Raw genomic sequence first — 23,270 nt, forward strand, 5'->3', positions numbered from 1 at the left:
GCAACATTTTGTTTCACTATGTTTCAAATTAAGCTCAACAAAATTAGATTTTTTGGCAATTATCTTAGAGTCCAATTTGGGGACTATCTAGTTTTATTGAGTTTCTATGTCTATCATCACGTTTGAATGTGTTTTAAAATTCAAATTTGAACTTTATCAAAGCAAGCCGTTTTCGGGATTTCTTAAAAGATACAGTATAATGGAAAAAATTCATACTAAAAATTTAATCTGATATATATTCCAATATATATCGTTATTTCAAATTCATACTAAAAATTAAACCTATATATTAAACAATGGAAGAGGGATTACTTGTGTAGGGTAACCCTACATGCAAAGATTCTCTCAAGCACTAATCTCCCGTGCACGGAAGAAAGAACACTCTCCAAAAACACTCCACCCTGTGAGAGAATGGTGAGAGTCAAACCTCCCCTCCCCCTTCCCAGTTACTGAAAAAGTCTATTAGAGGTAGAATTTATCTTGTTAGAATGTAAGAAAATACTACTCCCTCCGTTCCTATTTAATCAACGCGGGAGAGAGAAGGCTAATGAACAAATAACGTATTGATAGAAGTCAATTAAATCTGGACATAGGTAGTACTACTCTACTGTCTTAGTTTCTATATAAAAAAGAGGTTGTTTTGGGCATCAAAAACACAAGTTTGATCACTGATTAATTTTTATCCTAAAATACTTACAAAATCCAGCAAAAATACTACTTTTATATAATGTGAGTGTACTCTCAAAGGAAAATTAATGCCTACTAGTAATGGAGCACGTGCACTGCACGTGTCGACTGATACACATAACTCAATTGAATATTTTCACATTTAAGTTTCATTATGTTTAGAAACAAGTGTAAGGACTTGTTTGATTCGCAGGATTTTCATAACGCGTGAATAGGAAAAATGCAGGATTGGAATGGTATGTCCTCTCTAATCCTGTAGGATTGGGAAACTACATGATTTTAAATCTATAAAATATTTGGTTGCACAGGAAAGCCATAGGAATTGTAGAAAGAAGTTGGAGTGAAGGACATTTTTCGAGAATACACCCTGGAAGGTGTATCAATCACATAGAAGAAGAGGCCAAGATAGCCGATACAACGCCCAAAGGGCACCACGATACAACACAACGCCAAACAAGCACCACGATACAAACGCAACACCACACGGTTGACAACACTACCCGCTATAGCTAACCGGGGACACGCCTTGCACCGTCACCCGCCAAGAATGGAGGGGGGGCGATGCACTAAGCTTCTAGGCCGCGTCACAGCCAAACGAAGGAACCTCAGCAGGCCGACTCCAACTCCAGGAAGACCCAAGCCAATGCAACCGTCCACCCATAAGCGCCTAAGGGTCGGCGAGAGAACGGCGGGACCGAACCAAACCGGAGGAGGCGACGACCAAGAAGCGCAGTCGAAGGTGTACATAGCGCCCCGCAAGCCCACGCTCTAGGTGGCCCCCGCAAGCGCCGTCGAAGGTGTACATAGTGAAGGACATTTTTCATATGAAACATAGTGCAAATGAATTCTTTGTAGGTATTCGAAAGGATTGCAATCCTATGAATCAAACAAACTTTGTAGGAAAAAATCATATGGTTCCAATTCCTGCAAAAATCCTAAACCATTCTTTTGAATCAAACAAGCCCTAAGTTATTAGGACATGTAAAAAGGATCAGGACATCGCCATGAATCCAATAGAATTTCACCCTCGTTAGTTGTTTGAAATCACACTCGAACATTGTTTGCACTTTGAGGAGAACAAATTCTGTTGGACAACACACAACCAGACACTCGGAAAATGGATGCAAAGCCAAACCGATTATTAAATTTGTTCTATTTAAAAATTTCTGAAAGTGTTATTTATATACGTAAATAACAAAGCTGTCTCAACTCCTTTTCCTGCAAATCAAGAACACAATGAGGGGAACACAATAAGTCAAGTTGTATTCTTGTAGAGAACTTGCTCATTGCAACATGGAATTATGTATCATGAATCTAGGGGCATATCAATGTATTGATATGTTTCTCATGTTTCCATGAAAATAAATAAAAAAACACCACCTATTTTCATTAAGAAAAAAATACCACATGTTCTATGCCGGTCCGTGGAAATAATTTGTGCAAACAATTTTATAACATGAGCAATAGCATCGGGAAGGAAAGTGGCAGAGATAACACAAAGAGACTTAATTAAGCCTTACCATGAAGTGAGTGAGATCTGAAAATACAAACTGTAGGAAACATCAACACAAACTGTTGGGAGCATGAAAAGTGGTTCAATACTTGCACTTTCCAGAAGCACCTACCTATATAGGCTGTATCTCCTGTCTAGCTCTCCATGATTGGAATGTTTCTTCTCACTTTGAACTGTATTTTTTTGTTTGCGGGTAAAATAGACCGAACTGTATTGTAGCTTCAAGGTTCTGAAAAGTAATACATAAAAACAAAATAATTAATTTTCTCAATGGAGGTCTTTTCATATGGCAGAACAATGGTGTCATTGTAAAAGTTAATGGTACACTTATCAACAGATCAATAATAAGAACACATGCCTCAAAAAAATGTAAGCTTAGTATATATTTTTTGGGGGGTCTGATGTACCTTGGAAAAAGGACGCCATGAATTATTGTTGTTGCTGCTGCTGGAAGTATAAAGGTTATGTATGTTATATTCAAAGTTGATGATCTTGTCGTAGATGCCACATTTTATTTAGCTTTTAAAATGCGAACCGGGAGCTCTTCATCGTAGATGACGTTGATATGCAACTATCCAAGCAACACAATAATCTCCACCAACTGCACAAATGACTTGAGGGGAATTCTAATTTCAATCAAAATAGATATATGTGCCAACAAAGCTCCTGAGTGTTAAGTAACAATGACAGCAAGACATAAAAAATGGGTAGCACAATTTTAAAGTTCCATCATTATAAAACAACAGCGAAGCAAATAACTGAGCTCATTTTGCCATTAAGAGAAATCACATACGTACTTTGTTTGGTCAGGAAAAAGATACGAACGCATAGGTATGTAACCAGCTGAGCATAATTGCAGATACATAATACATGTATGGATCATTAGAAAAAGAAATTACTGGATAGGCTACAAATAGAGAGAATTCTTCTTTGCGGGTACATGACTTGCTCCTCAATGACCGCTGACTCAGCTCTTGGATTATGTCACACGTATACCTAATCTCCTAGGTGTGTACTACGCGTATTCTTTAATGGTCAATACAATTTCCATTGCAACCATCTATTTAACTCAAATAGAGAAATTGTATTCTTGCGTGAACCATTATCCTCCTGAAATATTCTCCTTGCATATTAATCTCCATCTATCATATTAATCTGCTTGTAACATATGTACGACTGAAACAATTATTGAAGGGACAGGGCAAGACTCCCTTCCATAAGCCGTTGTGTGCATTTATGGATTTTCGGAGTCAGTCTATGTCTAGAAGATGTTTAGAAAGCTACAAGTTGCCATCCTTAAACACCAAAAATTAAGAGAAGGTACAAATAAGGCTCCATCTCTTAACATATGGAACTAATTGCACCATCAAAATTTACAGTCAGTAACTCACCTTGCTGATATAGAGCTCCATGTCTTTTGTCAAACTGAAACTTCATCAGATATTTAAAATGCATAACTCGGGAGCTCTTCATGTATCTGAGCCTGTTCATGAAAGAAAAAAAAATCAAATTCTTCTTGCAATGTACGTGCTACAATAACTCAAATTTACAAGCCGTGTAAATCATTCTGTCACCACAGAAATCTTCCAAGGTTTGGTGATGTCACACAAAGATTCATAAAGCCAAGATAAATTGTGGAACAACTATGACTAATTACCTGCTGACCCATTGCTAAACTTGTGGATGGTCAGCATTTAATGGTTATATACAAACTCAAAAGAATTGGCCATGTTAATCATTTTTCCAGTTCAGTAACCTTCCTAGTTCCTTCAAAAAAAAAACCCTCATCAAACTGAACCATCTGAACTACCCAACCTTTTCTGTCAGAGTATTTAACTTCATTCTCCCTTAATGTGAATGCCCAACCTTTTGTTATTCTAAATTTATCACTTGACAACCTTTTGTTGTACCATAGTATACTCCCTCCTTTCCATAATATAAATTTTTCCAAAACGGTTTATATTATGAAACATAGTGATAGAAAATAGAAAGGAAAGTTTTATTCAACCTCCAATTCTGGATGATTTGCCACTGAACTTTCCCTTAAAACATAATGGTTCCACCTGCACTTTCCTTTAAACTGTATACTATCCTACATAACACAGCATATTCAGATTCTCTTACAGTTCACCCCTTTCTATCAGGAGGGATTATCCATTCCCGTTATTGTTCAACTATCCTTAGATATCCTAGCCTAAAACGGAATAGTTGTACCATGTTGGGTTAGCTATTACCCCAAAATATAACAAAGTGTAATACACTGTCCAGTAAGAAGAAAATGGAAAGCATCTAATGTGACAAAAAAAACTTCATTGAAAATTAGCATTACAAGAAATTGGATTGGACCGGTTTCTGAAACCGTGTAACCCTCAGACTTCATGATCATTCATTTTCGCTGAAACATGTATAAAGTGGTGGTATTAGAAAACATGTGTACATTGTTTCTTGTGATTACAGATGGTCCAGAAATCTACATTTTTTGCTATTTGAGAAGGCTATTTCAGAAAAGAAAGCCATAAAGGCCATTGTTTCAGTTTAAATTCAGTTCATTGCCTCCAACTAAAGCAAAACCCTTGTTTTGTAAACCACTAATCCTGATTAATCATTGCTTAAGAATAAGTCTTGAACCCAATCCATTGGTACAAATGATGTTCAAATGCATGTGAAATAGGCAGAGGAAGACGTCGAACCATAAGAAAGTGCGGCACCCAGTTATCGACATTCAGGGAAGACCTGAACCATGTGATGTGCAGGAGGCGGACGGCGCGGGTGTCGCGTGCCGGCGTGCAGGGCGTAGGGGCCTCGCGTGCAGCCTCGCGCGTGGCGGTGGCGTGGAGGCCGCAGCGACGTGTAGCCGATTGGCGGCATGGAGACTCGTGTGACAGCGTCGGGCAGTGTCGTGGATCACGCGGCGGCCGGCAGGCTCTCCTGCGGTAGGCGGCGCTGGAAGGCTAGGAGGAGCGGCATCGGACAGGGAGAAAGGCGGTGAAGAGCGTCGAAGGCAGCTCGTAGGCTCCACGGCAGGAGCGTCGCGGGCGACGGCGGGGAGCGGTGCGGGGCGATGGGAACTGCTGCGGCGGCGGGCATTGCACTCGTGCGTCGTGGGCTCGTGGGTCATGGCGATGTGGGAGGAGGGTTTTTTTTTTGGTGCGGGGCGATGGTTCGGGAAAAGCGGACTCAACATGATTAAGGGATGACCTCTAAACATGTGTAGCGCTCAACGGGTTGAGCGTTCAACATTGAGGCCCTCTCGATCGTTAGATTTACACAGATAAGCGGCTGAGGTTTGTTGGATCTCCGGCTCTCTCTCTTTTTATATTAGTGGAGATAAGTATATCTACTAAGTAGTTAACTTTTTAAAAAACATGGAAGGACGATTCCCTTTCTCGTCGCGGATGACACTGGCCGTTGGACCCAGGCTGTATCGGCAGAGAACGCCGACAGTTTTCACCATTCCTCTAGTCTAGCACAAAAAAAAAGAAGGCAAATCCGTATCGACGCTTAGTCTCAACTGTCTCTCCTCGCGCCGTCACGCCGCGGTCGCCCGTCGCCGCGTCCTGGTGTTCCCTACCTTGCCGGGCACACTAGACGCCTGCGGCCTGCCGGCGCTATCTTAGCGGCTGGATACCCCGCGCTCCGGCGCGGTGCGCCTGCTACGGGCACGGTTAGGGGCCCGCTGAGATCCGGAATCTGCAACATGACTTGATTACTCGGCATTTTGCTCTACTCTGAATTAGGTACGCTCTGAACCTGAACCCTGAAATTTTAATACTGAATCCAAGTATCCTGTGGTATAGATTTGTGGAGTGGCAAATAAAAGATTAGACCTGAGCAACAGTAGTAGAATACTGACTCTCTAATGCACAAAAGAGTTTGGGTATAAAGCCGAGCTGAGCACATGTCTTTTGTCCAGAAATTATTGGCCGAGGATGACCCATATATACGGATAAAGCCCCAACGGCCTGATAAGCAAGTGCACAATTTGGTACGCGACTTGCACACAATTTACAACATTATATGGAAATCTTGAAATTTTCAGCTCCTTACAATGGTGCAATACTGGAGCAAGTGCTCAGCATCTATATTAACATATTGGTTGATGATGATTACCAACTAAACAACACCTTTGGTGGCAATTCAAGGACACTTGTGCTCCCTTCTAGCATCTCGACGACTCTAGTCATTGTTGGACGGTCAGTGGCACTTAACTGTATGCACCACAGACCAACCACTATCATCTTCCTTACAGTCTCTGTGATCTCGCCATTAATTTCAGAAGCACTAACACAATATTCATCTAAATTTTCATAAATCCATTGTGGGAAATATTGGCTGCTAGATTCACTGTTTGCACTGATATTCTTATCCCTTGCCCCAACCATCTCAAGAACCATCATTCCATAACTGTAGACATCAGATTTGGTACTTACTACTCCAAATTGCTTCGAATAAACCTCGGGGGCAATATAACCTATTGTTCCTCTTGCACCACCAATGGAAATAGCACTTCCCTTATTGAGGCACAACTTTGCTAGTCCAAAATCAGAGATCTTAGGACAAAAATCTTGATCCAACAGAATGTTGTGAGGTTTGATATCAAAATGCACAATGCGAGTATTGCATCCTCGGTGGAGATACTCAAGACCCCGAGCAATGCCGACTGTTATATTGAACAGTTTTTCCCAACCTAAAGTATTTCCACCTTTAGAGTTCTCTTTGAAAGCATACCTTTCAAGTGAACCATTAGGCATATAGTCATAAATTAGTGCCCTTTTGGATCCTTCCAAGCAAAATCCTGTGAGAGTAACGATGTTGACATGAGAAGTTCTACTAATGCTAGCCACCTCATTGATGAAATCCTCCCCATCAGTCTTGTAGTCCTTTAGCATCTTCACTGCTATCTGACGGCCATCAGAGAAGCTGCCTCTGTAAACAGCACCAAATCCACCTTGACCTAGCTTTTCAGCAAAAGATGTTGTCATTCTTTTCACTTGTTCATAAGTGTATCTTCTTGGATGTATGGTTCCATTCTTTTGTAGGAAGGACTCAATTCTTGCTGTTTCCTTTGATTTCGTGTTGCGTCCGTACTTCTTGTACCCCAAACAAAATGCAAACAAAAGCAGACAGACCATTATGCTTGAGATGCCTGCTATTGTATCTGTGTAGACAATTTGAGGGAAAAGGATCAAAAGGGGAGGAAACTTATGAAATTTTCTACGAATTTGGTTTCTTCGCTCTTTGTCTACTGCATTATAACGACAAAGTCATAAATGACTGAACATATGGAAGCAACACAATTTCTAGTGTCACGAATAGAAAGCAATGGAACTCAAGTTACTGTAGATCCTTGTTGACAAACCGAATGTATTGTGTATTTCTAAAAGGCTAGATATATTTAGAGTATGTTCCACCTTTTGCCTTTAGTTGTTACTCTTGACAGTAATTACCTTATTAAAAAGTATCACATTTTAAACTCTAGTTGTGATATTGTGATGATTTTTACCTCATTATGTCGTTTCCCATAAACTGACAAGACATGCCGGGGTATATATCAGAAGCTGTAGCAGCTCTCTGTACGGACAACTTGAACACATATACATTAGAGGTGTATAAGACGTGGCGCAGGAGCAGTGCGGTGCAGCTAGGGGCACCTATTTGGCATAATTTGACGCAGTTTCATTGTTTTCGACCTCATTTATGAATTATAGGCATTTAACATAATCTATACACCCCCAGAAAATACATGCCTAAGTTGTCAGCCTGTCAGCTGCCACGTTATCCGAACAAGTGGGTCCAATTTATGAATTTGGGGAAAATGATAAAATGGAGTAAAATCTGTCACATGGTCACAGCTTGGGATAAAACACGACAATATTTTTCAATGGGATAAAAACCATCACAAAGTCATTTTAAAGTTCAATATACTGCGCAATTGCTAAATACATATGATTGAAGCAAACAGTTTTGTAAAAGATGGAAGACGGAAAAGAATTAATAATGTGGTTGAGAGACATTTCTTACATAGTTGTATGCTGGCCTTCTTCTGTCCTGCAAAGATTTTAAGATCAAGGCTCATAAGTAGATGAAATATGCATTTATCCACAAAATAAGTTTTTACTGCACGGTTAGTATCATCATTCGGACGGTACTCATTGAAACAGAAGGTAACTTAACTGTTCTTCATCTACGGTTCCAGGCATCCATCACATTAGTAATTTGTGTAACAGGAACAACTAATCTTCCTCTCAAAAGAATGAAAGAACCATCTTTTTCTATGTATAAATCCGAAAAAGATAATTTGATACATGATAAGTGTAACTGTCATTTCTGATTTTCTCAAAGATCAGATCATCAATCAAAGTGAATTCAACTTTGTGTATTTGTAAATGGGTGACAGGTTGCAACAGCTAGATCCACTTTTCACCACATTTAGAGATTTGGGTAGGGCTGACATGCGGGGTCCGCAATTTTTGCTGACTGGGCAGCACATGTTTGACCAGCGGGTGTCCGACGGCTCTGGCCAGTGCGGCTGATCTTGCCATGGGAGGTGCGTCTCCTTGTGGTGCTACTGTGCTAAACCCCGACAGAGCGTCGAAGACCCGCAGGAACATCAGGTGATCGAACGTCCTCATGTTTCATTATTGCTAGTAGCTAATATAAGGGGGCGTCATCTCTGGCTCAGGGTCTTTTGGACGATCCGCTGCGGCAGCTTCTGAATGCTGGGAGTTGCCCGTATGTCAGCCCTGGCCTTCACCTAGTCTCCAAATACGGTGCAAAGTAGAATGTTTTGAAACTTTTGTGCAATGTGGTGTAAAAATGAAATCTGGTGGAACCTGTCACCTAACGAGTACATGTTGCAAAGTGGAATTCACTCTCAATTGAAGTTAGTCTTACTTCCTAGCCATAAAATCTTGACCTTCGTGAAGTCTCTTATCCTTTTTAGGATTGATGGTGATGGATTTCATTTCGGTTGAGATCAGAATGGTGTAACTATTCACGTGTCCTCCCTACATCCGGCCATAATACTCATTGTCAATGTGTAACCAATATTGTCGAGTGACTTATCACAACTTAATTATTGTTGCAAATAAGAAGCTAGTGATGATGCACCTCTGAATTGATCACAGTGCTAAACAAACGATATAATTTTCCAAAGATGAATCATTCTATGGTTGCAATGCTAAACAGTTCGACACACCTCAGTTTTGCATGATTGAGTAGACTTGTCACAACTTAATTATTGTTGCAAATGAGAAGATAGTGATGATGCGATCACAGTGCTAAACAAACGATATAATTTTCCAAAGATGAATCATTCTATGGTTGCAATGCTAAACAGTTCGACACACCTCAGTTTTGCATGATTGAGTAGACGGCAACGCGGCGCGTAGCCGGCAATCCGGCATGAACGTGTCCTCCGCGATAAACGGTGATCCGCCGAAGTAGACGTACCGGCCAACAGCCACAGTATAATCGATGCCTCCACATGCTTCCGCCCGAATCTCAGCTCCAGATGCCGCTGGCCTCACGGTGGACGCCAACTGTCATTACCTCGAGAAAATGCCATTAGGGGGTCCTCAAGGCTAGGGTTTGTGAAACTAAACGGTGGGATGCTCGTGATGGTGTAACCATGCGGTTTACCCAGTTTCAAGTTCTCTCCATGGAGGATCGCTACGTCCCGATATAATTCACTATAATGGCACATAATACAAGTTACAAGGATGTGTTCTGCGTATTGAGTGCATATTGAGTGTGTGTTCTAAAGGTTGTCCCTAGGACGGCTTATATAGAAGCCATGACCTAGGGTAGATGAAGGTAAAGACCTAACCGGCTACGTAGTTCTATTATACTTCCTCTGTGCATCAACGAAAAATGTTTTAGGTATTTTTAAAATAGACTAGATACAAAATAAAATGGGTGAATTTACACATAAAAGTGGATTAGATACAAACTAAATCAAACAAAATACTTCAACATCATACATTTCCAAATGAAGGGAGTATATCAGTGACTTATACGACAACTATTCGTTCTTCCAGAACTTTATGGAATCTATCTTGGACCTTCCTTAGTCAGGGTTTGGGCCTCCATCTTCCAGCAATTAGACCACTTAACTATTTTAAAAGCTTCGCCACCCAAGTGGGCCACCCGGGCTTGCTAGATTAAACCTCTACCGTGGTATATCATATTTGGCATAATCCCAACACTGGGGGTGATGTTTTCTTTCAAATGTCAATTCATATGCAGTACTGGAGGTTTTTGGTCAGACTGACGGACATGACACTACTGGACGAGGCGCTGAGAAAGATTAGGAAGCTACACGCCCGGGCTAGAGCTTGAGTCGACGATGTTGTGTAATGGTGATGCATCGAGTTATGTCTGTGTATGTGTGTGTGCGCGCGTGCGTGCGTGTGTGCTTTGTAACCCATATTTATGATGTTGTACGTGGCTCTATTTTGAAGTTGGGCATGAGGGATTCCGCTCAAATGGTGCAACGTGCACTGCCTCCTATAGGCGGCATGCCTCTACAACTGTCTTAATTTATTATTTTCATCCTTTTGCTCCTCCATCTCTTCCTAAAAGGAAGATATCTTCATTCATTTTTCCTTTAGTCATGCCTGCCCTCCTCCACCACCCCCTCAGGCCGCAAAACCGCTCTCATGGATGACCTCATGGTGGAGCTCGAGACAAAAATTCTTTGAGACATGAGTATGGTGAAGATGGTATCAAAGGTGGAAATTGACGATGACGGGGATTTGGCGAGACCGGGGCTTTGAGGTTGGGGCACCTCAAAGTCTAATGGTGAGAAGTTCACAAATTTGAGATTTGTTTCACATTGCCCAAGTTGTTTTGACATGTTGTAAACTCCTATTGATATACATGCGACAATATGTTGCAAACGTTGTGAACTTGTGATCAGACTGCAAAGGTGTTTTTCTATTGCATATTCTCAACGACCTTTTATAATTGTTGGTTTGTTTAAAGTGTTGCTGCGTTTTTGTATGTTTACTCTATAGTTCGCGGGTGAAAATTTGAAAGATGTTGTATGCTACCAGAAAATGGTGTATGTCGGATTTTTATATTGTTGGACATACTATAATCGCCTTTGATTAAGATCGGACACCGTGCTGCCACCTAGGGTCTGATTAACAACTAGCCCATTTGAAAATGGGTACCATATTGAACTGTAGACGGTCCATTGATTTGCCCGTTGGTGCAAAAGTAGCCCATTTTATCTAGACGATTTGGTTGTCTTTGGAATGATTTTGCATGTCTATATATATGAAGGTGGTTAGACACACTCCTCTCTAGTCTCTTTGCCCACGCGGACATTCCAGCCAGTCCCCGGCCCAATTTTCATTTTCCCTTACCGCACACAAAAAATGCAAGGCTGAGATGATTTCGAAAAGGTTCATTGGATCCCAGAAAAGTTTTCCAGGTACGCAAAAATAACCTCAGATAGCTCTACAAAACTTTCAACTAAAAAAACATTGATATTTTTTGTATTAATTTCCAAATTGATTCGTGAGCGCATTCCCTACTTAAAATCGATTCGGGACTCTTTTTATGGGTTAGTACACGTAGTGCTTACCAGTTCTTCAAAATCTATATTCATATGTCTCACAAAAAAAATCGATTCCCTTGCTATTTAGATTGAGAAGTACTTACCAGTTGAATTGTACGTAGTGCAGTTCTTATCGTTGATTTGTCCGTTGGTGCACAAGCAACCCAGGAATACTCCTGTTTCGTTGTGGGCGCACCTTCCATTGGATCCCTCGCACTGCGTACACGCGGCGGGTCTGTTGTCGTCCCACGATACCTGGAAGCCTTCGCGAAGGACATCGCCGTATCCAGTGTTTCCCCATGCAGGATCATTTGGGTCGGCCTGTTCATATTCGAGTTTGAGCACAGGAACTTGTATGACCTGGCGGCACGCCTGCGACCAGTTCCCGGGAGGCACCGAAGTATTGAGAAGCACGAACGAGACTCCAGGAACACCGAATTCTGAGCAGGTGATCGGGTCGAGGGTAGGCGGTTTGACGAGACCAAGCTGGAAGTAGCAGCTGAGGAAGAAGACGAGGTAATCGACCGTGTTGTCAGGGAAGTCCAGCCATGCGCCCGGTGCCAAGGTCACGTTGTGGTCGACTCTTGGGCAGCTGCCTTCGACGACCTCCGGATCGGCTAGCGAGACGTTCGCGCTCGCACCGCTGATGCTCTTAACCGTGTAGTTCGCTGTTGTGCCGTTGAGTTGCAGGATGGGCTTGTCGTCGTCGCAGACGATCCCCATGCCAGGGTAGCCGCAGTAGGAATTGTTGTAGCCGTTGAGCTCTTCTGTCTCGCTGTAGAGATAGAACGGGTAGCTAATACTAAGTTCTCCGCATTTGTAAGTTTGATTCAAGCACATGGAGGAGTTGTAGGTAGCACCGGATGAATCGCCATGGGAGGTGGCAAGGGCAACCAAGAGGAGAAGCAGCAGGTGGTGGCTTTGCAAGAGAGGCATGGATGCTTGGCTAGCTAAGTTTTTAGCGGTACTGCTCCATATATATTGTCTGCTTTGGTTCGCTGCCCGCCCGCCTATCTTTGTTCACATGTTGCGAGGGCTCTTGGTCTCCGATGAGGAAATTTCAGAGAAGGAAGGGCGACTAACGGGAGGTAAGATTCAACGGTATTACCTGGCGGCCTCTTGCCAGTCATCTCTATCTCGGCTCCAGAGTAGTTATTCGTCTGGTGTCTCTGTCTTCCAATCTTTCTCGTTGACTGTCTCAATTAGATTGATTTAGATGATCACAACGGTGCTGAAATTCTTTTTCACATGAAGATTTTATATTTTGGAATCGTCAAATGTACATCTATAAGCAGCAAAACTTGGGATGTATGGTGAAAACTTGGTTGGACGAGATAGCTGTTACTTCGTAACTCATAAGTCGGCTATATAAGTTCAAAAGTAGTTTACAGGACTTGCGTGATATAGATAGCGTTTATTTTCAAACGGGATTAAAATTGAACGATCGGTTCTCAAGAACTTACCTGACGACTGACGAGGGGTGTGCATAAAGCATAAGCAGGGGTCGCGCCGCTGCCGTTGCAATCCTGAACGCCCACTTTCCCTCCGGGGTACAAGCAACCGAGCAATTCCTTCCTCTCGGCGTAGGCGCACCGTCCGCCAGACTGCTCGCACGGGCGGCATAGTTGCTCTGTGCCCTGGTTCCACTCCAGCTCGAACCCCCGCTTAAGCACGCCACCGTACGCCGTCGGCAACTTGAGCGGACCACTTTCCAGTAGAGGATATTTATATACCGGCACCGCGAAATTCTGTCTGCAGTCGCCTGGCCAGCCAGGTCGTACTCTTGAGAAACGTCGACTTTCTCAGAGGTGAACACGAAGGAAACACCGTCTCCACTGAACCCTTTGCAGTTTATCTTGTAATCAGGTAAATCAGGAGGCGGCTGGTTGAGGTAGCAGTCGAAGAAGAAAGTCAGGCTGTCCAAGGAGTCGGTGTAGTTCAGCCAGTCTCGGCTGAATGACACGTCGTGGCTGACTCTGGGGCAGTCGTTGGCGCGGAGCACGTCGGTGTCGCCGAGGATGAAGGTATATTTGTCGTAGGAGATGTTCAGAATCATGTAGCTGTCTCCATCGAGTTGAAGGATCGGGGCCATGGCTTTCCCCTCGCCTTGGCAGAAGATCTTCGGGTCGGTGTAGCCGCAAGAGTAGTTGGACGTGTAATCGGGGGTTTTGCTCGAGTTGTGTTTGACAGATAGAATGGATATCTGATGTCAACGCCGCCACAACTGAACGACTCCGAGCACATGGAATCGTCGTAGGTGCTGAGAGGAAGAGGGGAGGCATGGACGTCAAGCGGAGTAGGTGAGCCATGGCGACTGGCGAGAGGAGGCAGACGGATTTGGCTAATTCTCGCTCCAGTGCTACACGTCGCTGGCTTCGGCGACCCCAGCTCAATATAAACAATGTTGACTTTGACCAGGTTTAGTAGAATGTTTGGTTGCTTGTTAGCCCGGAGGTTGGGGCAGAGCTAGTAGCCTATTACTAATCGGTAAGCGCCCCTCAGTTTACGCCAAAAATGAGAGCTCGTAAATCACTGACACTAACAAGTCACCACCCACTGACTATTCAAAGAGAAGCACTGAGGGAGGAGTCAGGAGATGACGGCATTGACGCGTACGTACCACAATGATCCGTGGTCGGGCCGCCATTGCAGAAGCAAGTGAATCCCAACGATCCATTCGTCTGGTTGTGCTGGTAGCCGCACCATCCGCCGGAACGCTCGCAGATGCCGCACTGCCCGGAGTGCGGGCTGTAGTTCAGTTCGAACCCGCCCATCAGAACATCAAGATATCTTCTCTCCCGAGGCATTTCCGCCATGGCCTCCTTATGAGTATCCAGCACCGGCGCCACCACCGCCGCCTCGCAACCGTACTTGGACGCTTCGCCCGGGTAACCATCGTCCATGAGCACGTACGAAGTCTTGTTATAGTCTGGACAGCCACTTAATTCCACGGCAGAAGGCCAGGAGGCGTTCTTCGTGCAGTTGTAGAAGAAGGTGATGCTGGAGTCCGAGGGCGTGAGCTGCAGAGGGGAGCTGGTGTCGATGGTGAGGTTGCGGTGGAGGAGCGGGCAGCTGGTCGTGCTGAAGGTTTCGGCGTCGACGACCAGGGACACCGTCTGTGTGTCGTAGTCGATGTGTGAGACTCTGTACCGGTGGTGCGATTGGTCGAGGAGAATCAGAGTGGTGTTGCCCTCGCAGGCGAGGCCCAGGCCGGAATAACCGCAGCTGGAAGATGTAGAGGAGTTGAGCCAGAACGGGTAGGCGATGGTGAGGTCGCCGCAGGTGGCGTTGCTGCAGATGGACGGGTAGCCGTCAGGGGCGGAGCTCCCCTTTGGGCAAGGTATGGCAGCTGCCCTACCTTAAATTTTTGCAAAAAATCGCATATATATATGCATCTATAGATGTACAATCAGTTTTGTACAAGTTCTGTTCGTTTCTGACGAAAAATCAAAAGAGAAATGGGCTGAATGGACTGCCTGTGCTGCTACGTAGCTAGCTGGGCTGCATGTTCGTGTACCGAATGGTCTTTTCCTGGCCTGGTCCTAGTTCGATCGGCCGGATGGGCGGCAGGAATCGTATACCGTATACATAGTCTGCCTGTTCGTCTTCGATGCGATCGCGGGAGTAGGCGACGCCGCGCCGCGATGAGATACGGCCCTCCGGCCTCGTCATCTTTCACCGCGCCTCCCGACGCTCTGCCCTGACGGCTTCCTCCCAAGCGGATCCCTCCGAATTTTTCTAGCCCTGTCCTGCAGGCTGCAGATCATCCGGGGTTATCTACCAGATATCGCAATTCCAAGTTCTAACAGTTTGTCGCTCTGATTTTGTGGTTGAGGTTTCAGAAGAATCAAGATGGACAAGAAAGGGAAGAACGCTGAAGCTAAAGGGGAGGTACAATTGTAAATTTTTTGTCAATTGAATAAAGTTTAAATTTGTGAATTGTGAGCTCGGTAATATAGACAAACTACTAATGTATTTTATGTTTTCAATTGCAGGTTTGAAGAGATATTTTATGCCCATTGGTAGTAGCAGCCAATCTAAATCAAACACCCCTAAGGAAACTGGAAATGTTATGCCAAATCAAGCTTCATTATCGGTACGTTTCTGGGTTCTACTTATATTTGAACATGTCGCTATTGCTATAGTACTGAGTGACTATGCTTACCATCATATAAACTATTAATGTGTCGAAATAGTTTATTCTTTTGCATTATATTTTTTTTAAGTTCAAAATTTCGCCCGACCTTAATTTTTTTTCGTCCTTCGCCACTGGTAGCCGTCCACCACGACGAAGAGGAGCAGGACGGGGAGGAGGGGCAGTGGAAGCATCGTGTGATGAAGAAGACGAGACTGGGTAGAGTGCCGATTTTCTCGGTCAGTAAAGATGGCCGACGGTGAGATTGCTCGGGACGGTCCATAGTCACGATATGGTCGAAGGGGAGCTGTCACTTCGGGAAATTTTGCGCCACATGACCACGACTGGACGCGGCTGCTGGACCATTCCACGCCATTTCCTCCTTTCTATGCCCCTCCCCACGTTCGTTGCAAATTGTTAGAGCATCTCCAGCCGTTGGGCTCCCCACGCCCAAATCCGGTGATATTGTCGTCCGAATTGGAGGAAAATTTGGCCTAGGGAGGCCCATTTTCCCAGCCGCGAGCCCAGAATGGATGTAACATATACGGCGAATTCAGACAAAATTGACGAGTTCGTTCAAACATAAGCGAAATTTAATATATTTAACATATAGAGGCGAGTTCGTACATAAATAGGCCGAATTCGTACATATATTTGAATTCGGTGATTGACAAACTAAAACTTAAACTAAAAAGCGGCCTCCTACATGCCGAAATGGCGGTAGAAGGCCGTGTAGTCGCCGCCGTCGTCGTCGTCGCTCGAGCCGGCGTCGTCCTGGGGCGGCGGCGCCTCGTACCAGCGGCTCGTGCCCTGGCCAGCGTCGCCGGCGCGTGGCGGCGACGGACGGTAGATGTCGTCGCTGCTCTCCTCGAGCTTGACCACATTCCTGGGCGCGGCGTTCCTACCGGCGGATGGTGCGGCGGCGCGGGCGGCGAGTTGACGCGCGGCGGCCAGATCCAGCAGCCGCCGCTGCTGCTCCGCCTCCTGGCGCTCCCAGTCGCGCCTGGACCACTCCAGTGCGGCGTCGATGGGGAGGTTGTTGTCGGCGGGCATCAGGTCCTTCAGCGACCTGGCGATCGCCTCCGCCACCGCGGCGTCCTCCGCGCTCTTCGCCTCCTCCTCGGCGAGCTGGTTGGCGGCGGCCGCGGCGGCCTCCTTCTTCGCCGACTTCCTCTTCCGCCCGCGCTGCGGCGAGGAGGGTTGGTCGCGGATGACGAGGGCGCCGCTGCTGCGCCCTCTAGCCGGCGGTGGAGACGCCGGCTCCTTCTGGACGTGCGCCGGTGTCGACGGAGACGCCGGCTCCTTCTTGACGAAGACCGACGTGGACCCGCCGGACCTGGACGCCGACGCGGTAGTTCGGCGATAAATAGAGGTAGGCGCGCGTGAAACCGAGGCGACGGCATTAACTCGCCGCGTGGAAGCTACGCGGCCGGCGATACTGACCGGCGGCAGGCTTTTACAGCGCGCGGAAGACGATGCGATAAGAACGACGATCGGTGTCTCTCGCCGATAAGTTGGGGCCACCAGACACGCGGGAAGTTTCCTCGGCATTTCCCGCGCTTTCGTTTCGTCCGGACTCCCCGAGCGCTCCCCGGGGGGCCGGGGATGGCGTGGGCTCGCCGGATGGATTTAGGCCCAAATCCGGACGAAAACGAGGAACCGGGGGCGCGACTGGGCCGAATTTCGCCGTCCGGATGACAAAACACGATCCTGGGGGCCTCACCGGGGAGACGAGTGGGGATGCTCTTATTCACTAGTCAATGGAAGCGTGTCTGACTTCATTACTGTTGATACAGAAAAAAGTATATAATACCCAAAAAAAATAGAACAAAGCCAACAAACACGAGCAAGGAAAAACTTTTACCAAACAAAAGCTACACCAAGATCTCCTGAAGTTGTCTTTTTTTTTTTAAATGGTGGCAAAAAGATTTGCCTCGCCTCATTAATTAAGAAGAAAAATTCACAAGTTTTTACAAGAAAAACAAACCAAGGCCATAGTGACCGATATAAGGGATTACGTACTCTCTCGAGATTACATCTCCATGGTGTTTGGCGCTGGCCTTGACCCAATTCTTTAGCTCGCCTTTGATCTTGTATACGATTAGAGATGGCATGGAGCTCTTATTGTGGGAGACTCTAGCGTTCCTCTCATTTCAAATCTCCCACGAGACTAGCATGATGATGGATGTCAAATTCTTCTACCGTGACCCATTGCGCTGCAACACCGCTGACCACAAATCCTTAACCTCGCCGAAGGCCACCTACTTCTTTAGGTTTAGCTTCATAAGCCCAAACCCATCCTTTATCGAGCGCCATATCTTAAGAGAGTATCTGGAACTGAAGAGGAGATGAGATGCAGTTTCGTTTTGTTGCTTACAAAATTGGCATGTCCCACGGTTGGGCCATACCTGCCACTCAAGCTTATCCGCAGTCCAAGCATGGTCTTGAGTAATAAGCCATGAAAAAAATGATTTTGGTAGGGTCCTTTCCAAACGAGCTGGGCATCTCGGAGTTGACGAGACCACAAAAATTGTTCTTTGTAAGCGGAGGAAGGGGAGTATGCACCATCAATGTCATTGGGGGTTTCTCATTCCGACTGCATTAAGTCAACTAAGTTAATAAAAGATTATGAGTTACAGAGTTCGCTCACTATGTTAAAATGTAATGATCAATCGGAAAAAAACCATGAAAATGCTTCTCTTTATTTAGTGGTTTCACGTGCGTCTGACCTATGTGATGATTTGGAAGCAGAGGAGAACTTTCTGAGTGATGTCGATGTGCAGATTCCTCAGGTTCTTACTAGGAAGAGAAAACAACGCAAAAAGAAATCGTATGATAAGAAAAATGTTAGAAGGAGTAGCCGTATTAGAATCAAACCATCAAAATTATAATGACAAATCTGAAAGGACTGATGGGGAATAATGAAGGGTTTAAAGATCTAGTAAAACATTTGTTTGTTAAAGAATCTATAAGGGGGTATGACCTAGATATCATCGCTTTGCTAGAGACAGGACGGTCTAATTTTACGGTACATTTTTTACGAGATTTAGCAGCGGGTAAAGAGTTTGCATGATTTTGTTTGCCGCCACATGGGAGGTCGGGAGGAATTCTTGTAGGTGTTAACACGATCACTTTGGTGGTCAATAGGGTAGATAGTGGAGACTACCGTGTGAAGTTGTCTATCACCTCTAAAAAAAGATGGTTTTCAATGGCTGCTTGTGCTGGTGTATGGTGCGGCACAAGAGAAAAATAAATATGAGTTTCTTGCAGAATTAGTGAGGACTTGTGAAACTGAAACAATGCCTATGTTATTAGCTGGGGGTTTTAATATTTTGAGAAAACCAGAGGATTAAAGTAATAATAACTTCAATCCCCGCTGGCCATTTATTTTTAATGCGATTATTGAGAATCTTAATCTAAGAGAAATTGCGTTGTCTGAGCGACAATTTACCTGGGCAAGTAGAAGAGAAAATCCTACATATGAAAAATTGGATAGGGTACTTGCAAGTGTTGAATGGGAACATAAATACCCTTTGGTCACTCCCCGGGCTTTAACTCGCTCTGGATCTGACCACACACTGCTTTTGATTTATGCAGGGATACATGCACATGTAGGTAATAAACTGCGTTTCTCGCTTGAGTTGGCATGGTTAGAAGTGGAGGGGTTTTATGAGCTTATTGCAAATGAATGGGCAGCCGGCCCCATTGAAAGACTCCAATTCAAACGTGGAAAAATAAAATAAGGCATTTGCGCCGATTTTTACGTGGTTGGGCAAAGAATTTAAGTGGAAAATACAAGAGGGAGAAGGAACGGCTGTTGAACATTATAAACACTTTGGATATTAAGGCGGAAACAATACCATTATCACCGGTTGAGTGCAATGAGTTAAAAAAAGCTAATGAAAATTGAAATAAGCTCCGTCGAGAGGAAGAGATTAAGTGGGCACAAACACTACAATAAAACTGTCCAATATGACGTTTTAATAGTGACGTTGTAGGAAAACATCATAATTTTATGACGTTCTTGAGCCACGCCGTTGTGCGCTGCTGGAGAGGGGCAAAACGTCAGAAAATAGTGACGTTCTGGGGCACAACGTCGTTCGCCGCTTAAACGAAAACGTCATAATCTAACGGGGATGGATTACGACGTTCTAGTGCAGCCTATTGCGACGAAACAAGATCGTTGTTCGGCTTTCCGCGTAATTGAAGCGAAAACATGGCCCAAAAACAATTGGTTAAAAAAAGGAAATTAAAAATGAAAAAGTCCAATAAAAATTGGGCTCGTAACAGGCCTTGGCCCAACAAAGGAAAAAAAATTCAACGTTATTGGGCTTGGCCCATACAACAGACTGAATGGACCGGGCTGATTTCAAATAACGATGTTATCAAATCGTCACAATCTTTACCACGTCGGATTGCCTACGTGGCATAGCAGCGGCGCCAACGATGTTTTCAAAACGTCATAACAGTTATGACGTTCGTAAAACGTCACAATCGTTTGTGACATTCTCAAGGGGACCGTCACTATTGACCGTTACTGACACTCATCTTTTGACATTTTCAAAACCGTCACAGAACATCACAAGCCGAATAATGTGACCATTCAGTGACGAATTTGGACGGTCATATTTAACCATATTCCTTGTAGTGAAAGGGCTAAAGTAAAGTACATCCAGGAAAGGGGCGATAATAGCAAATAGTTTCACCTCTTAGCGAATGGTAAATATAGAAAAAAGAAAATTTATCAACTTGAACAAGATGAGGGTACCATTGTTGGGGACGATAATCTAAGGGTTTACATTTCGGAGTATTATTAAAAGTTATTTGGTAATCCAGATCCTAGTTCGGTCTCGTTGGATGAAGGCTGAACTGAGGATATTCCGCAGTTGTCGGCGGAGGACACAGTGCTAATTGCAAACTTCTCAATGGAGGAGGTTCATGATGCGATTTTTCAGATGGAATATAATAAATCACCTGGACCAGATAGCTTACATGCGGAGTTCTACCGACAATTTTGGGGGGTTATTAAAAATTATTTGATGGTTTTATTTGAGAGCTTTCAGAAGGGGGATTTGCCTCTGTACAAACTGAATTTTGGGGTGATTACTTTACTACCGAAAAAATAAAATGCAACTCAGATTCAACAATATAGGCCCATATGCTTGCTCAATGTGAGTTTTAAGATTTTACAAAATTCGCGACAACCCGTATTTATGAGGTTGCCCAAAAAGTAATTAGACCTACACAGACCACTTTTATCCGTGGAAGACAGATTCTAGATAGAGTGGTAGTTCTACATGAAACAATTCATGAAATGCATAGAAGAAAACTAGATGGGTTGATTTTTAAAATTGACTTTCGAAAGGCGTATGTAAGGTTAAATGGCCTTTTTTACAACGTATGAAGGGATTTGATCCTATTTGGTGTGATAGAATAAAGCAATTTGTGAAGGTGGGAGTGTCGGTATAAGCGTTAATGATGTTATTGGGCATAATTTTCAAACTAGGAAAGGAATACGCCAGGGAGATCCTTTGTCCCCAATACTTTTTAATATTGTCGCTGATATGTTAGCAATTTTTATTGCTAGGGTTAAGGACAAGCCAGTTCACTCCCCGGCAACGGCGCCAGAAAATAGTCTTGATGACCCACAAGTATAGGGGGTGTATCGTAATACTTTCGATAAATAAGAGTGTCGAACCCAACGAGGAGCAGAAGGTGTTGATGATGACGCGTAAAGCACACGCCCGTTGGGAACTCCAAGTGGAAGGTGTGATGCATACAGCGGCAAGTTTCCCTCAGTAAGAAACCAAGGTTTATCGAACCAGTAGGAGTCAAGGGCCACGTTAAGGTCGTTGGTGACGGAGTGTAGAGCGGCGCAACACCAGGGATTCCGGCGCCAACGTGAAACCTGCACAACACAATCAAAATACTTTGCCCCAACGTAACAGTGAGGTTGTTGATAATCCACAAGTATAGGGGATCGCAACAGTCTTCGAGGGAAGTAAAACCCAAATTTATGGATTCGACACAAGGGGAGGTAAAGAATACTTATAAGCCTTAACAATTGAGTTGTCAATTCAGCTGTACCTGGAAAAGCACTAGTAACAGGGGTGATGTGAAAGCGACGAGTAATATGAGAAGCGATAGTAATAGTAACACGACGACGGTAGCAGTAATATGAGAGCAATGGCACCAGAAAATAGTTGATACTACTTCCTATGACATGTAGGAACGAGTATATGATGATGAAAGATGGACCGGGGTTCCCAGCTATCTACACTAGTGGTAACTCTCCAATAATAAGTGTTGGGTGAACAAATTACAGTTGGGCAATTGATAGGATTGAAATAGCATTAAGACAAAACATCAAGATTATTAATCATGTAGGCATGTTTTCCATATATAGTCATACGTGCTCGCAATGAGAAACTTGCATAACATCTTTTGTCCTACCAGCCGGGCCTCGAGGGAATCTACTGGAAATTACGGTACTCCTTTTAATAGAGCACCGGAGCAAAGCATTAACACTCCGTGAAAACATGTGATCCTCATATCTAAGCCTTCCCGTCCGGTTATCCCGATTCTTTGTCACTCCGGGGCCTCGGGTTCCGGACATAGACATGTGCAAACAACTTGTAGATACAATCTAAGCAATAAGTATAGAGCTTAAATCTAAGATCATGCCACTCGGGCCCTAGTGACAAGCATTAAACACAACAAGATTGCAACAACAATAACTTCACAAACTTATATAGATAGACTAATCATAATGTAACAATCCATCGGATCCCAACAAACACAACACCGATTACATCAGATGAATCTCAATCATGTAAGGCAGCTCATGAGATCATTGTATTGAAGTACATGGGATAGAGAGTACCAACTAGCTACAGCCTAGAACCCGTAGTCCATGGGGGAACTACTCACGGAGCATGATGGAGGCGGTGGCGTCGATGGAGATGGCTTCCGGGGGCACTTCCCCGTCCCGGCGGCGTGCCGGAACAGAGATTCTATCCCCCGAATTGGAGTTTCGCGATGGCGGCGGCGCTCCTGGAGTCTTTCTGGAGTTTCGTCAATTGGTATCGCGTTTTTAGGTCGAAAGAGCTCTTATAGGCGAAGAGGCGGAGTCGGAAGGGCGCCAGGGCTCCCTCCCCATAGGCCGGCGCGGCCAGGGTGGAGCCCGCGCGGCCCTGTTGTGTGGGGCCCCCGGCCCATCTTCGTCTCCCCTTCGGTGTTCTGGAATCTTCCGGGAAAAATAAGATACTGGGTCTTTGTTTCGTCGAATTCCGAGAATATTGCCCGAACAGCCTTTCTGGAACCAAAAACAACAGAAAACAGGATCTGGCACTGTGGCATCTTGTTAATAG

General features: G+C 44.5%; 2 protein-coding genes across 2 annotated transcripts; both read right to left on the reverse strand.

Moving 5' to 3' along the window:
- Positions 1-6,306: 6,306 nt before the first annotated feature.
- On the reverse strand, positions 6,307-12,696 carry LOC124663328 (LEAF RUST 10 DISEASE-RESISTANCE LOCUS RECEPTOR-LIKE PROTEIN KINASE-like 2.1). Its single transcript, XM_047201050.1, has 3 exons — positions 11,870-12,696; positions 8,222-8,248; positions 6,307-7,358 (listed from the first exon to the last, which is right to left on the reverse strand). The coding sequence occupies exons 1-3, from the start codon at positions 12,603-12,605 to the stop codon at positions 6,307-6,309; spliced, it is 1,815 nt and encodes a 604-aa protein (XP_047057006.1). The 5' UTR covers positions 12,606-12,696.
- A 1,633-nt stretch (positions 12,697-14,329) lies between these two features.
- On the reverse strand, positions 14,330-15,437 carry LOC124663329 (LEAF RUST 10 DISEASE-RESISTANCE LOCUS RECEPTOR-LIKE PROTEIN KINASE-like 1.2). The gene is made up of 2 exons (XM_047201051.1): positions 15,347-15,437; positions 14,330-15,123 (listed from the first exon to the last, which is right to left on the reverse strand). The coding sequence occupies exons 1-2, from the start codon at positions 15,435-15,437 to the stop codon at positions 14,330-14,332; spliced, it is 885 nt and encodes a 294-aa protein (XP_047057007.1).
- Positions 15,438-23,270: the final 7,833 nt, after the last annotated feature.

This window comes from Lolium rigidum, chromosome 6, assembly GCF_022539505.1.
Source record: "Lolium rigidum isolate FL_2022 chromosome 6, APGP_CSIRO_Lrig_0.1, whole genome shotgun sequence".
NCBI classification, from domain to species: domain Eukaryota; kingdom Viridiplantae; phylum Streptophyta; class Magnoliopsida; order Poales; family Poaceae; genus Lolium; species Lolium rigidum.